General features: G+C 37.2%; 1 protein-coding gene and 1 pseudogene across 2 annotated transcripts in view; one reads left to right on the forward strand and one right to left on the reverse strand.

Annotated features, from left to right (window-relative positions):
- The window catches only part of LARS1 (leucyl-tRNA synthetase 1), a 74,160-nt gene that overhangs the window by 19,051 nt on the left and 42,299 nt on the right, over positions 1-12,810 (forward strand). For both annotated transcript variants that reach the window (XM_055428731.2, XM_055428729.2), the window contains exons 6-13: positions 943-1,104; positions 1,739-1,851; positions 2,511-2,574; positions 4,172-4,239; positions 4,343-4,568; positions 7,857-7,944; positions 8,028-8,104; positions 12,318-12,371. In XM_055428731.2, the coding sequence (XP_055284706.2) occupies positions 943-1,104; positions 1,739-1,851; positions 2,511-2,574; positions 4,172-4,239; positions 4,343-4,568; positions 7,857-7,944; positions 8,028-8,104; positions 12,318-12,371 (852 nt within the window). The remainder of the gene's footprint in view (positions 1-942; positions 1,105-1,738; positions 1,852-2,510; positions 2,575-4,171; positions 4,240-4,342; positions 4,569-7,856; positions 7,945-8,027; positions 8,105-12,317; positions 12,372-12,810) is intronic.
- LOC148777060 (transcriptional regulator ZNF706 pseudogene) lies at positions 10,332-10,722 on the reverse strand (annotated as a pseudogene).

The raw sequence follows: 12,810 nt of genomic DNA on the forward strand, positions 1-12,810 counted from the left end.
TCTTTTGAGTCTATTTCTGTTTCAAAGATAAGTTCATTTGTGTCATATTTAGATTATCCACATATAAGTGATACCATATGGCATTTGTCTTTCTCTTTCTGTCTCTATTTTTTCTAAGTGCTCACTGATACCTCTGGCTCAGGTAGCGCCACAGGGCTCATTCTAGCATTCTTACTTTGCTTATTTGTGACTTCTTTCTCCAACAGTAGGAAACCTAGCTCATTATTTACAGTATATCTGTTGTTTGTTCAGTTGTCTATTACCCCTTTAGTGTGGTTATGTCATGCATTTGTAATACAGTTAGATAACTTTGTCACAGTCTGCTTTCTATCTTGGGTTCCTCCAACATCCTGGTCAATTTTTTTTTTTTTAATTTACATGCAGTAAAATTCACTATTTGGAGTATATCATTGCCTTGGTTTGACAAATGCACAGAGTCTTGTTTCTGCCACAACGGTACATAGAGATCGGTTTCCTTAGTCCTGAGATTCCTCCTCCTACCTTTTTATAATTCTATGGTCCAACACCTTTGCCCACCTCCAGTCCCTGGCATGTGGTTACTTTTTTGATATTGGTAAATGTTGGAAAAGGAGGAAACTCTTGTTAGTAGTTTATTCATAACTAAAAAAGATGCTTGTGGTATTTGAAAAAAGGAAATAGAGAAGGTTTGGTGCTAAGAACTTATCTTTGTGATGATAATTTTTTATGGTTCCATCCATTTACTTACCTTTGGTGTCAGAATCCAGGTATCAGACTGTATGGTTTGGCATATAAAACAGTACATCCAGATTCTTCAGTATTCCTATATATCAGTAATGTTGTTTTAGAGTTTAAAAAAACTACCAAATAGGATCATTCATTTAAAATTATTATAGTTCTGGAGTTTGTTAACTGGTTGTTAGTTGTTCTTTGATGGAGTTTGGTTTTGCTGGTTATTTTCAGAGTAAAGCTGCTGCTAAAGCTGGGTCTTCTAAATACCAATGGGACATTATGAAATCCCTGGGTCTTTCTGATGATGAGATAGTCAAATTTTCTGAAGCAGAACATTGGCTTGAATATTTCCCACCACTGGCTGTCCAGGATCTGAAGAGAATGGGTTTGAAGGTATGTCGGTCACCTCTGTAGTTTAAGGCAACGTGAAGAACACAGTTATATTCGTGTGACTGTACGAGATTTGGACCACCTCTTAATTTAGAATAATATATTCTATCAGTATTCCACGAATGGCTTGGTACTGTTATTTCTGATTAGAACCACATGGGCCTTGAGGTAAGCAATGAAGTACTTTAATGTTTGTTGTTTTGGAATATATATAGATATACTAGCAATTAGTAAAAAGGAATACTATTAAAGTGAAGAAACCCACAACATTGTAAATCAACTGTACTTCAATAAAATTAAAAAAAAAGAGATTTGAAGAAACCCAAGTGTAGCTTGAATATTTAGGGACACATAAAGATGTTGTTTAAGTGTTCCTTCTTACTGTATTATAATTCCTATATGTTTAATATGTAAATATATATGTTTAAAAGCTTACATATTAAGCATAAATTAATGTAATAATTGTGATATATATTTAATAGATGGAACTTGGAGTTTTTTGGTTTGCTTTTGATATTTGATATAATTCTACATTAAAGTTAGGAGTAGGCGAGTAAATAATTGATTCATGGGAATTCCTATTTATAGAGAATGTATAAATTTCTAAAAAATTACCATTTCCTTTCTCCTCCTGTAGGTAGATTGGCGCCGGTCCTTCATCACCACTGATGTTAATCCTTACTATGATTCATTTGTCAGGTGGCAGTTTCTAACATTAAGAGAAAGAAGCAGAATTAAGTTTGGGAAGCGGTGAGTTTGTTGTCCTTCAGTTTAATAAAGGAAAAATCATATAATTCCTGTATTGTAATTCAGTGTGCCCCAGAGCCTACTTTTTTCCATTATCTTTTCTCTTTTTATAATTCCTCTTTTTGTTCTCTTATTTCCTTTGGTTTCCTTTTTGTCTGGCCAGTGTCTTAATTTCTTTGAGCTGCTTAGTGTTTGTGACAAATAGAATCAGGGAGAATAGGTGGTCTCACTAAAGATTCTCTTTTTATGGTCTCAGGAAAGATTCTCTTAAGTAGAAAAATAATTTTATTTGTGTTTTAGTTTATCCTTTTGCTCTAGAAATTGTTCTGTAAAGTTCTCCCTTGATCATATGGATTCATTAAAAGGTATTTGCATTTCAAAAGCTTATTTATATTCTACAGTCTTCTGTTTCATACCACAAAGCCAAGATCAGTAAATATTTTTCAGTGGTATTACCTTTGATGAAGGCAAAAAGCTTTTGTTGAGTAACTGTGTTGGCAACAAAATTCCCCATAAAAGCATAAAAATGATGTAGACATTTACGACATTTACTAAGAAGTTTTAGTTAGAAGAAATATTGTGAGATGTTAGGAGTAACACTGACAAATCCATTAGGATAAAACTTGTACATTGTAATGTTGGTAATTTATTTATTGTTTTAGGTATACCATTTTTTCTCCAAAAGATGGACAGCCTTGTATGGATCATGACAGACAAACTGGGGAGGTAATTATTTGTGACATAGAATAGTTATTGTAATAATTCTTAATGTGGTCATAGAGTTTAAGAAATAAATCGGAAACCTAAAAATAGCTTTATTCCAGTATTGAGGTATAAGTCATGATACTCTGGTGGCTGTTAAGAGGGAGGCAGATTGTCATCATAGGTACCTGTATCTTCTCTAGAACCTTGTCTAGAACCTTGGTGGTAGGTTTAGCTGCATGAGCTTGTGCTGGAAAAGCACATTCTTGGATTTTTTTTTTTTGGGGGGGTCACTCAGCTTGGCTTGCAGGATTCCCAGATCAGGGATTGAACCTGGGCCCTTGGCAGTGAAAGCATGGTGTCCTAACTACTACACTGCCAGAGAATTCCTAGAGAAGTAGATTCTTGAACCTCACCCCCAAATTGCTGAATCAAAAGCTTTGAGGGTGGAGCCCAGGAATCTGTCTTTTAATGTGTTCTCTGTGTGATTCATATGCCTGCTCATGTTTGAGAAGCACCACTTGGAGAATGCACTGTTCTAAAAAGAGACCATGAGGAAAGGTAATGAGATATGTGGTTCACTCATGTACACAGATTCCATTTATACTTGCTTTGGTCACATGCCTACTTATTTTCAGAGTGCTTCAAGTCATGCATGACATCAGTTCATTCTGCATTCCTGGAGGACACATTAATGACATTATTCCCTGTAATACTTGAATGAAGCAAGGGTAAATCATTCGTCTAAAGCCTTGGCACAGTAAATCAACAACAATGAACTTTGTAGTCCCTATGAGTGTGTCATTCTCTGTTACCACATTTGAACACATTCATAGGCTATTGACTACCTTTCAAAATCAGTCTTCAATTATGATGTAACTTACCTGACAGAAGTGAGAGTTGATCAAAATTTTGAAAGATTTGAGAGCCTTCAGAAGGCCAGTTTCCTGTGTTAAGCTTTAATATAGTCAATGAGAGCAACATCTTAAGTTTCAATAGTACATCATAGTTTTTCAAAGCATTTTGTCATTATCATTATGTGTCATTATCTTATGTGTTCCTCAGGACAGTCCTGTGTGAGGCACAGCACGGTTTTTTATTTTTAAAATTTTTAATTAATTAATTAATTTTATTTTTTATGAAGAAATGAAGGTTCAGAGTGATTGTGACTCCTTGTGGCAAGCCACAAGTGAGGGCCCAAGCTAGGTTTTGAATACACATCATTTGATCCCTGGTCCATTATATATCTGTGATGACTGCTCTGTAGGATTGATGTTGACTATATCTTCTAACTCCCATTTTGGCAAACACTGTTTTGGCTGATTAATCCAAGTCATTCTCCCCTTGTTCTTCCCTCTCAAGAGAGCTCTTAGCAAACCTTACTCTAGTCTGGACCTCCTTGACCAGTTCTGTCTGGTGTGGGGTAGGATGGTGGTCTCTCAAGTTATTTCTTACACCTTAGGCTTCCATGTGGTCAACACACCACTAACAGTCTTTTCATTGGAAGGAAGAATTATTCTAGCAATGCACGGACCCATCTTAGAAATTTGAATGAGATCTCTTGCATAGATTAGTAGGTTTAATCCAACTCTTTTCTCTTTTAAATTTTTACTTTGTTTAGGGTGTTGGACCTCAGGAATATACTTTAATCAAGTTGAAAGTGCTTGAGCCATACCCATTCAAATTTAGGTAAGTTTGTCAAAGAATTGTGGCTTCATCTTTTTGAAACATCAGGTAGTCGTGACAGAATCCACAGCATATTTTGCATAAATGTGTGCTTTTTTCTTTTTAGTGGCTTGAAAGGGAAAAATATCTTCTTGGTAGCTGCTACTCTCAGACCTGAGACTATGTTTGGACAAACAAACTGTTGGGTTCGCCCCGATATGAAGTACATTGGATTTGAGACAATGAATGGTGACATATTCATCTGCACCCAAAGAGCTGCAAGGAATATGTCATACCAGGGCTTTACCAAGGACAATGGAGTGGTACCTGTTGTTAAAGAGTTAATGGGAGAGGTAAGTTGGGTAGTGGAATTTATTTTAGGGCATACACTTAGAGGAAAATGTCAGAAATGAAATTTGAGAAAAGAACATTTAAAAAACATTTTAGTTGAGGTATATGTACAGTCAAGTGTGTAAGTCGTAAGTGTGTATTTTGGTGTATCTTCAAATGTTATGCACCACTCAAATCAAGGGTACAGTTGGAGCACTCCAGAAGGCACTTTCATGTCCATTTCACATCCCTGCTTCTGCAGAGGTAACCACTACCGTGACTTAAGTCACCAAAGATGAGTCGCTCTTCATGAACTTTACATAGTGAAATTGTATAGTCTGTACTCTTAAGTCTAGCTCCTTGGGCTCAATGTGATGCCTGTGAGATTCACCCATGTTGTATATGTAGGAGTAGTTTGTTCTTTTTGTTTGCTTTTGAATTGCTGTGGTATATTTATTGTGTGACAATATCAGTAAAACAGCATTTTTACTTATGTATTTATTAGAAAAAAAATTTTTTTTGACCATATCGTGTGGTTTGTGGGATCTTAGTTCCCCGACCAGGGATTAAGCCCCAGGCCCCTGGTGGTGGAAGCATGGAGTCCTAACCACTGGACTGCCAGGGAATTCCCTAAAATAGCATTTTTGAATCTTACGTTTCTGCTCAGTAATTATCTGATTGAAAAATACAGTTCTCCTCAAGAGATTTAGTATATAGCTGCTGCTGCTGCTATAGCTGCAGTAGACATTATATACAAGAAAGCAAAAGAGACACAGATGTATAGAACAGTCTTTGGGACTCTGTGGGAGAGGTTGAGGGTGGGATGATTTGGGAGAATGGCATTGAAACATGTATATTATTGTATGTGAAATGAATTGCCAGTTCAGGGTCGATGCATGTTACAGGATGCTCGGGGCTGGTGTGTGGGGATGACCCAGAGGGAGGATAAGGGGAGGAGGGAGGTGGGAGGGGGGTTCAGGAAGGGGAACTCATGTACACCTGGGGCAGATTCATATCAATGTATGGCAAAACCAACCAATATAATATTGTAAAATAATTAGCCTCCAATACAAAAAAAAGTAAAAAAAAAAAGTGGGTCATTTTTGCTGTGCGTGGGCATTCTCTAGTTACAGTGAGCAGGGTTACTCTCTAGTTGCAGTGCTCCGACTGCTCACTGCAGCGGCTTCTCTTGTTGCAGAGCATAGGCTCTAGACACATGGGCTTCAGTAGATGCAGCCCATGGGCTTAGTTGCTCTGTGGCATGTGGGATCTTCCCTGATAAGGGATCGAACCTGTGTCTGCTGTATTGGCAGGTGAATTCTTAACACTGGACTACCAGGAAAGTATCGGGACTTAATACGATTACCTGCGTTCCTGGTGTGCAGTAGCAGCTACATTTTTTTTTTCTGGAAAGGAAGTCTTGATGTTAACTAAATCCGATGGCTCAGCCAGTAAAGAATCTGCCTGCAGTGCAGCAGACACAGGAGACTTGGGCTGGATCCTTGGGTCGGGAAGATTCCCTGGAGAAAGAGATGGCAACCCACTCCAGTATTCTTGCCTGGAGGATCCCATGCACAGAGGAGCCTGGTGGGCCACAGTCCATGGGGTTGCACAGAGTCCGACATGACTGTGCATGAGCACATGTAGTATCCTTAGAGTTTATTTTACTTAGGTTTATTTTACTTATTTACTAGGGTGTTTTATTCCCTTTGGTTAAGTGCTGATCTTTGGTATCTTAATTAATCTTTTAAAAGAAAAAGATGAGTAGAATGCCATCTCAATTCTCCTTTTGAATTGGACTTTTATTTCTTATTTTGTAAATTTATTTTTTGACTAGATTACTAAATATTCATAAGACTCAAAATTTAAAAGACAAAAAGAAAGGATTCCCTGGTGGCCCAGTGGTTAGGGCTCTGTGATTTCACTGTCAAGGGTACACGTTCCATCCCTGGTTGGGGAACTGAGATTCTTCAGGCTGTGCAGCCAAAAAAAGAAAAGATACACAAAATACTTCCAATCACTCAGTTCTCTCTTCTATAAGCAGTCAGTGAAACCAGTGTCTTGTGAATCCTTCCAGAAGTATTTCAGGTATATACGAGCAAATACACACATATATATTCTTTAGCCCTCTTTTTTACACACAAACGGCAGTGTATTTCATCACATTGTTCTGTGTTTTACTTTCTTTTTTACTTAGCTATTTCTTGGTAATCATTTTATCAGTAGATAAACATCTCCTTGTTCTCATTCTTTCTTCTTAGTTCCCTCACCAGGGGTTGAACCTGGGCCCTTGGCAGTGAAAGTAGAGTCCTAACCACTGGACTGCCAAGGAATTCCCTTTGTTCTTATTTTTTACTGTTACACAGTATTCCATTGTTTGGCTGTGCCACAAATTATTTAATGACTCTATATAATGGATATTTGAATTGCTTCATCTGTTATAAGCAGTCCCTGCCGCATCTCATTAGTTCCTGATGTTAGAGTTCTGTCTGAGAGGTTTTGCGGAACAGTATTAATGACACTTTTTTTTTCCCTTGCTCTTACATGCAACTTCTTTCCTTATTAATTTGATCAGATTCTGGTATGAGGGAAATGGGTGGTATAATTTTAAAAATAGCTTTAAACTGTTAATGATATTTAGCTTTTATCAGTATGGCTCCAAATTCTATAAGCAACTTACGTAAATGGGTAAAAGAAACTATATGGAATTGAAAGTGCATTTCTGTAGCCAAACAAACAGCTGCAAGCTGCTTGTTCATATATTAGAATATGGGTCCTATATTGTTGGATCTTTTTTTTTTATTTTAAAGAGAAACTATGTATGTCTTAACTGTCTTTCTAATTATGTTTAAAATAGAAACACAGAGACATAATATTCTATCTTGTTGATGTCTCATATTTTATTAAGTGATTTTTAAAAAAAATCATTTAAAGTCTTAGTTGTTTCCAGGTTTTGCTAATGTAGTTAACACAGCATTGGGCAGATTCTCAAAGAATCTTTTGAGGTAAATTCCTAGAATTGGATTGCTGCATCTAAGCTGTGTGAACGTTTTTGTGACTCTTGCTGTGGATTCCTATATTGTTTTCCTCAAGGAGTGCAAAGTTAAAAGCAATATGTTAGTGTACTAATTTCCTCATAACATTACAAGATTTGGGCTTTATAATTATTTTCAGTTATTTCTAGTCTAGTAGGTAAAAAAGAATGAGTATTGTTGATTACTAACTTCTCATGGCTTAAAATAAACATAGTTTTACAATTTAATGATTAGAATAAGTTACTTCCTCTTTATACTGATCTTTTTCTTACATAGGATATTCTTGGTGCATCACTTTCTGCACCTTTAACATCTTACAAGGTGATCTATGTTCTCCCAATGCTCACCATCAAGGAGGATAAAGGTAAAGAGTTTATTTCTTTGTAGAAATTCTTTGGTGTACACATTCTGGTTGTTATTAGTTAATTCCACATTTTCTTTTATAAGGCACTGGTGTGGTCACAAGTGTTCCTTCTGACTCTCCTGATGATTTTGCTGCCCTCAGAGACTTGAAGAAAAAGCAAGTGAGTTTCTGTGTTTCATGTTCACATTTCCTCTTTATCATCTCATTGGTTAGCTACCACTGAACTATTGGATTAGGCTGAAAAACTATGCAGATATCTTTCTAATGCTACCTTTAACCTGTTTCTAGATATTTATATGTTTTCCTGTAATTTTAATTGTACTTTTTCTTTAATATCTTCTTTAATAAGACATTACGGCACACAACTGAGCCCCCAATGTGTCAGTTAAACATGGGGATGTAGATCCATAAGAAAGAGAATGGAAACAAGTTTAATCTTAACCCCATTCCTTTGGCATCTAATGGCAATACAGAATACAACAGGAGCAATTCTGTGTATTTTATCATGTCTTCGAAGACACCATAACAGTCTTATAATAAACTAAGCTGTCATCTGTTAAAGAATCTTCAAATTAAACAACGAAGATGTTTTAAACCTCCCCTTCTAGTAGATTTAAGCCAAACACAAAAAAAGGGGACTGCACTAATAATCCTCACATGAAGTATAAGAATGTCTTATTCAACATTAGTGGAGCCATTTCCCTATCACTGAGATCTAGTTAAATATGGTGTCTTCAGCTGCTTATAAAAAAGGGTTAATAACGCTTTTATTCTGAATTACAGTCAATAAAGCAAATTAAAAAAAAAACTTGTAAGAGGTTTGTAAATGATTTGTTGCTAACATAAACATACATATGCTCAAAGCACTTTTAAAAACTTTTAAATTTAACCATAACTTCTGTAATACCCACTGTAAGCAATTAGGCAAATTCTAATGTTCTGGTAACTAACATATTTGGAATTAACAGATAATAAATCTAAAACTGAGGAAATTAAGTACATGGAAAAAATGGCTATTTTAAAGTAAGAGTATAAGAATAGGAGTTGCTAAGAAACTATAACCACTGAAGCTTTTCCTTGGAAATATTTTAAACTTACACTGAAGACAAACAAGGTGGGCAGAAAATGCACAGCTATAAAACAAATGCAGTGACGAGTTACAGCAGAAAGAGGGAATGCATTTTGGAATCAATCCACAGGATCAGATTTGCGGCTCTAAGCAATACCAGTAAATATTTGCATGTTCTTCCTATTAAATCAACTTTAAAATTTAAACTGAGTTACAGCAGTTTTACTTAGTATTAACAGTTGGCAAAAGCAAATTAAAAGAAATCTAAAATTAGTCATTTTCAATTGGGTAGGATTCACCTCATTCATCAGAACCAACCCCTTCCCCATCCTTAAGAGTCAAAAAAAATGTGGATATTGGCCTATTTTAATACTTTTCTAGTTCACATGGAAGTCATACTATATACACAGTCTTTGATTTTAGGAACCAGCACAAAGTAAACTCCTAAAATCAACTATTCACTTAAAAAGGAAAGAAAGGAGACGGTTCTGGGAATTAACCCAGCCACAAGTCATTCCAATCCTTCCATTACTGCAAAATCCATTCATAAATTGGCCAAATTGTTATTAACTTCCAAAATCCTTTCCAAAATTACGAATTTCAATTTCAAATCAAAGAACTTGAACAATTTTCAAAGAGTCAAGTATAATTTATAAAAGCGCTTTACCAGCTCACATATGTTCCATCATATTTTATATTAAACAACAGGCTGCTTATTTCATTGTGGCATATACTTTAGAACATAATTTTTCATAAGGGCTCACTGATAATCCAACCAATCTGAAGAATCTATCCGTTATCTACAGGCTATACCTGGCTGGCAGGTATAGCCAGGTCACACAGCAAGCTGAAACAGTCCAACTTCAATCACAGGAAGAGGGAAAAATGACACGATTGCAATATACTAAGGCAGCAGGTAAGTCATTCTTCACCTAGGTCAGCAGCTGCCAATAAAATCCTATGCACAAATTAGTGAATGAGTCTGCTCTGGTTTAACTCTGAACCTGCCCCTGAACTGAGAAAAGGACCTAAGAACTGTGGTTGCAATTTCAGCTGATGCATTCATTAGATTTTTATAAGGCAGATAATGTAGAAAGAACAGAATTTGTAAAACCATTTATCCTGTGATGTTGTAAAATCAAAGTACTACTTTATTAAGTGAGTTATTTTACACAATATGAACATCAATATAATTACAAATTGTAAAAAAATTTTTTATAACAAGGATGGACTGATTTTCAGATTTCCAAATCAGAGTCAACTGTACATTTACACAGAATTGTTTTTGCATGAAGCCCAAAAGGGAACAGCATAAAAATGAGTGTTTCTGTAGCCCCTTTATCTTTGCTGATCAACAGTTTGTTAGAAAAGCAGCTGCAGGTTTGTTACCTAAGGTCTGAGACAGTAGAAGAATCAAAGGTGTCACGGATTCACCTGTAAACAACTTTATGCCTGAACATCAGCTAATTCTGGAGGAAGTGGAGTCTTAGGATGCTTGCTCTCAAAGTGCTGCTTGAAGGTCTTAGGATCTGGCATTTGTGTCCTACAGACAGTGCACGTATATATTAAGGCAGCTTTGGCAGCAGCCTTCTGGTGATGTCCTTGTTTCTTCCTTTGTCCAGCTTGCTTTTTGGCATTTTTCTGCTGAGACTGAATCTTCTGCTGTCCAGGAGCCATATCCGGCCCGGGACAGTCTTGCGTCGGAGAGACAGGGCTTGCGTGGGGAGGTGGCCGGAGGGAGAGGAAGGGGAGCTCGCCCAGCACCGCTTCGGCCTCCTCCACCCGCCAAGGAGGGGAAAGGCGAGAGCCGGCAGCACCACAGCCAGCGCCTTGCACCCTACCTGCTGCTGCCGCTGCCACCGCCGTGCGCGCGCCCGCCGCCTCTGCCTTGAGGGAGTCCACTACCTGAATTTTAAATATAATATTTCATAGGACTTTTTTTTTTTTTTTGGTTGTCTCGCGAGGCATGCGGGATCTTAGTTCCCCATTGAACCTGCGCCCTCTGCTGTGGAGGTGTGATATCTTAACCACTGGACCGCCAGGGAAGTCCCCATAGAATCTTCTTTTAAGACTTATTTTTTTAGGGCAGTTTTAGGTTCCTCATAAAAATAGAGAGGAAGCCACAGAGATACCCATATAACACCCCCTGCTTCAACACCTATATGCTGCTGCTGCTAGGTCACTTCAGTCGTGTCCGACTCTGTGTGACCCCATAGACGGCAGCCCGCCAGGCTCCCCCGTCCCTGGAATTCTCCAGGCAAGAACACTGGAGTGGGTTGCCATTTCCTTCTCCAGTGCATGAAAGTGAAAAGTAAAAGTGAAGTCACTCAGTCGTGTCCAACTCTTAGTGACCCCATGGACTGCAGCCTACCAGGCTCCTCGACCCATGGGATTTTCCAGGCAAGAGGACCGGAGTGGGATGCCATTGCCTTCTCCTCAACACCTGCATAGCCTCCCCCATTATTAGTGTCACTCACCGGAGTGGTACGTTTTCATCAAAGATGAACTTACATTGACGTCATAATTGCCCAGAGTCCATAGTGTAACTTAGGGTTCACTTATGGTGTTGTACATTCTGTGGGTTTATGCAAACATTTAATGACATGTATCCATCATTATGATATACAGAGTATTTTCGCTGCCTTAAAAATCCTGTGTGCTCTTGTTCATCTCTCTTTCCTCCCTCTCCTGGCGACCACTGATCTTTTTTAATTGTCACCATAGTTTTACCTTTCCCAAAAGTCATTTAATAGTTGGATTTATATGGTATGTAGCTTTCTTAGATTTTCTTTCAGTTAGTAATAAGCATTTTGGTTTCTCATGTCTTTTCATATCTTGATAGCTTGTTTCTTTTTAACACTGAATAATATTCTGTTGTCTGGATGTATGTTTATTCGTTCACCTGCTGCAGAACAACTTGACTGCTGACGAGAAAGTTTTGTAAAAACAAGTTTCCTGATACTCGCATTTTCATTGCAACTGGAATGTGAACTTCATATGTGTGTGTCTTTGTGAACTTTTGCTTTTGACTGTATCAGTTCATTTCAGTTCAGTTCAGTCGCTCATTCGTGTCCAACTCTGCGACCCCTTAGTTTCATCATTTAAGCTATTCATTCTAACTTAAACTGTTTAGTTTTTAAAAGTCATACATCCCTTCTTGAGATTTTTTTCTATAAAATTAAAAAATTGTTCTTTATGGAGAGAAGAAGAAAAATACTTTAAAAAAGTTTAGAGGGTACTTCTCTTAATGATAATACCAGAAAAATATTGATCATTAGTGTTAATGTCCTTTTTGTTTTTGTAGGCTTTACGAGTGAAGTACGGAATTAGAGATGACATGGTCTTGCCATTTGAACCTGTGAGTACATAGATGATTTGGAATATTAATGTCCATCTTTTCATTAGAGGAAGAAAAGAGCTAACACTTGTAACAGAAATAATTGGTTCAGTTCAGTTGGTCAGTCGTGTCTGATTCTTTGTGACCCCATGGATGCCAGACCTCTCTGTCCATCACCAACTCATAGAGAATGAAAATAAGAGGGAGTTTAAGAGTTCATTTGCTTTAATTTGATATCTGCTGTGATGGATAAGAGCAAACCGAAAACTTTAACAATAGGCATTTTCTTAGCACCTGGCACCTGCAGTTTGAGAACAAACAAATAGTTTGCCTTTTAGTATCACCAATTCTGTAGTAACTTATTTTCTAGTGTGGCAAATTTCCAGGCTTCTAAAGATAAAATTTTGCCGTGTTACTCATGAATGTTTATGTTTTCATGTTAGTGTCTTTAGAAATGTAA

The sequence above is a fragment of the Moschus berezovskii genome, chromosome 8 (assembly GCF_049115385.1).
Source record: "Moschus berezovskii isolate FMDL1 chromosome 8, NW_MosBer_1.0, whole genome shotgun sequence".
Taxonomy (NCBI): Eukaryota; Metazoa; Chordata; class Mammalia; order Artiodactyla; family Moschidae; genus Moschus; species Moschus berezovskii.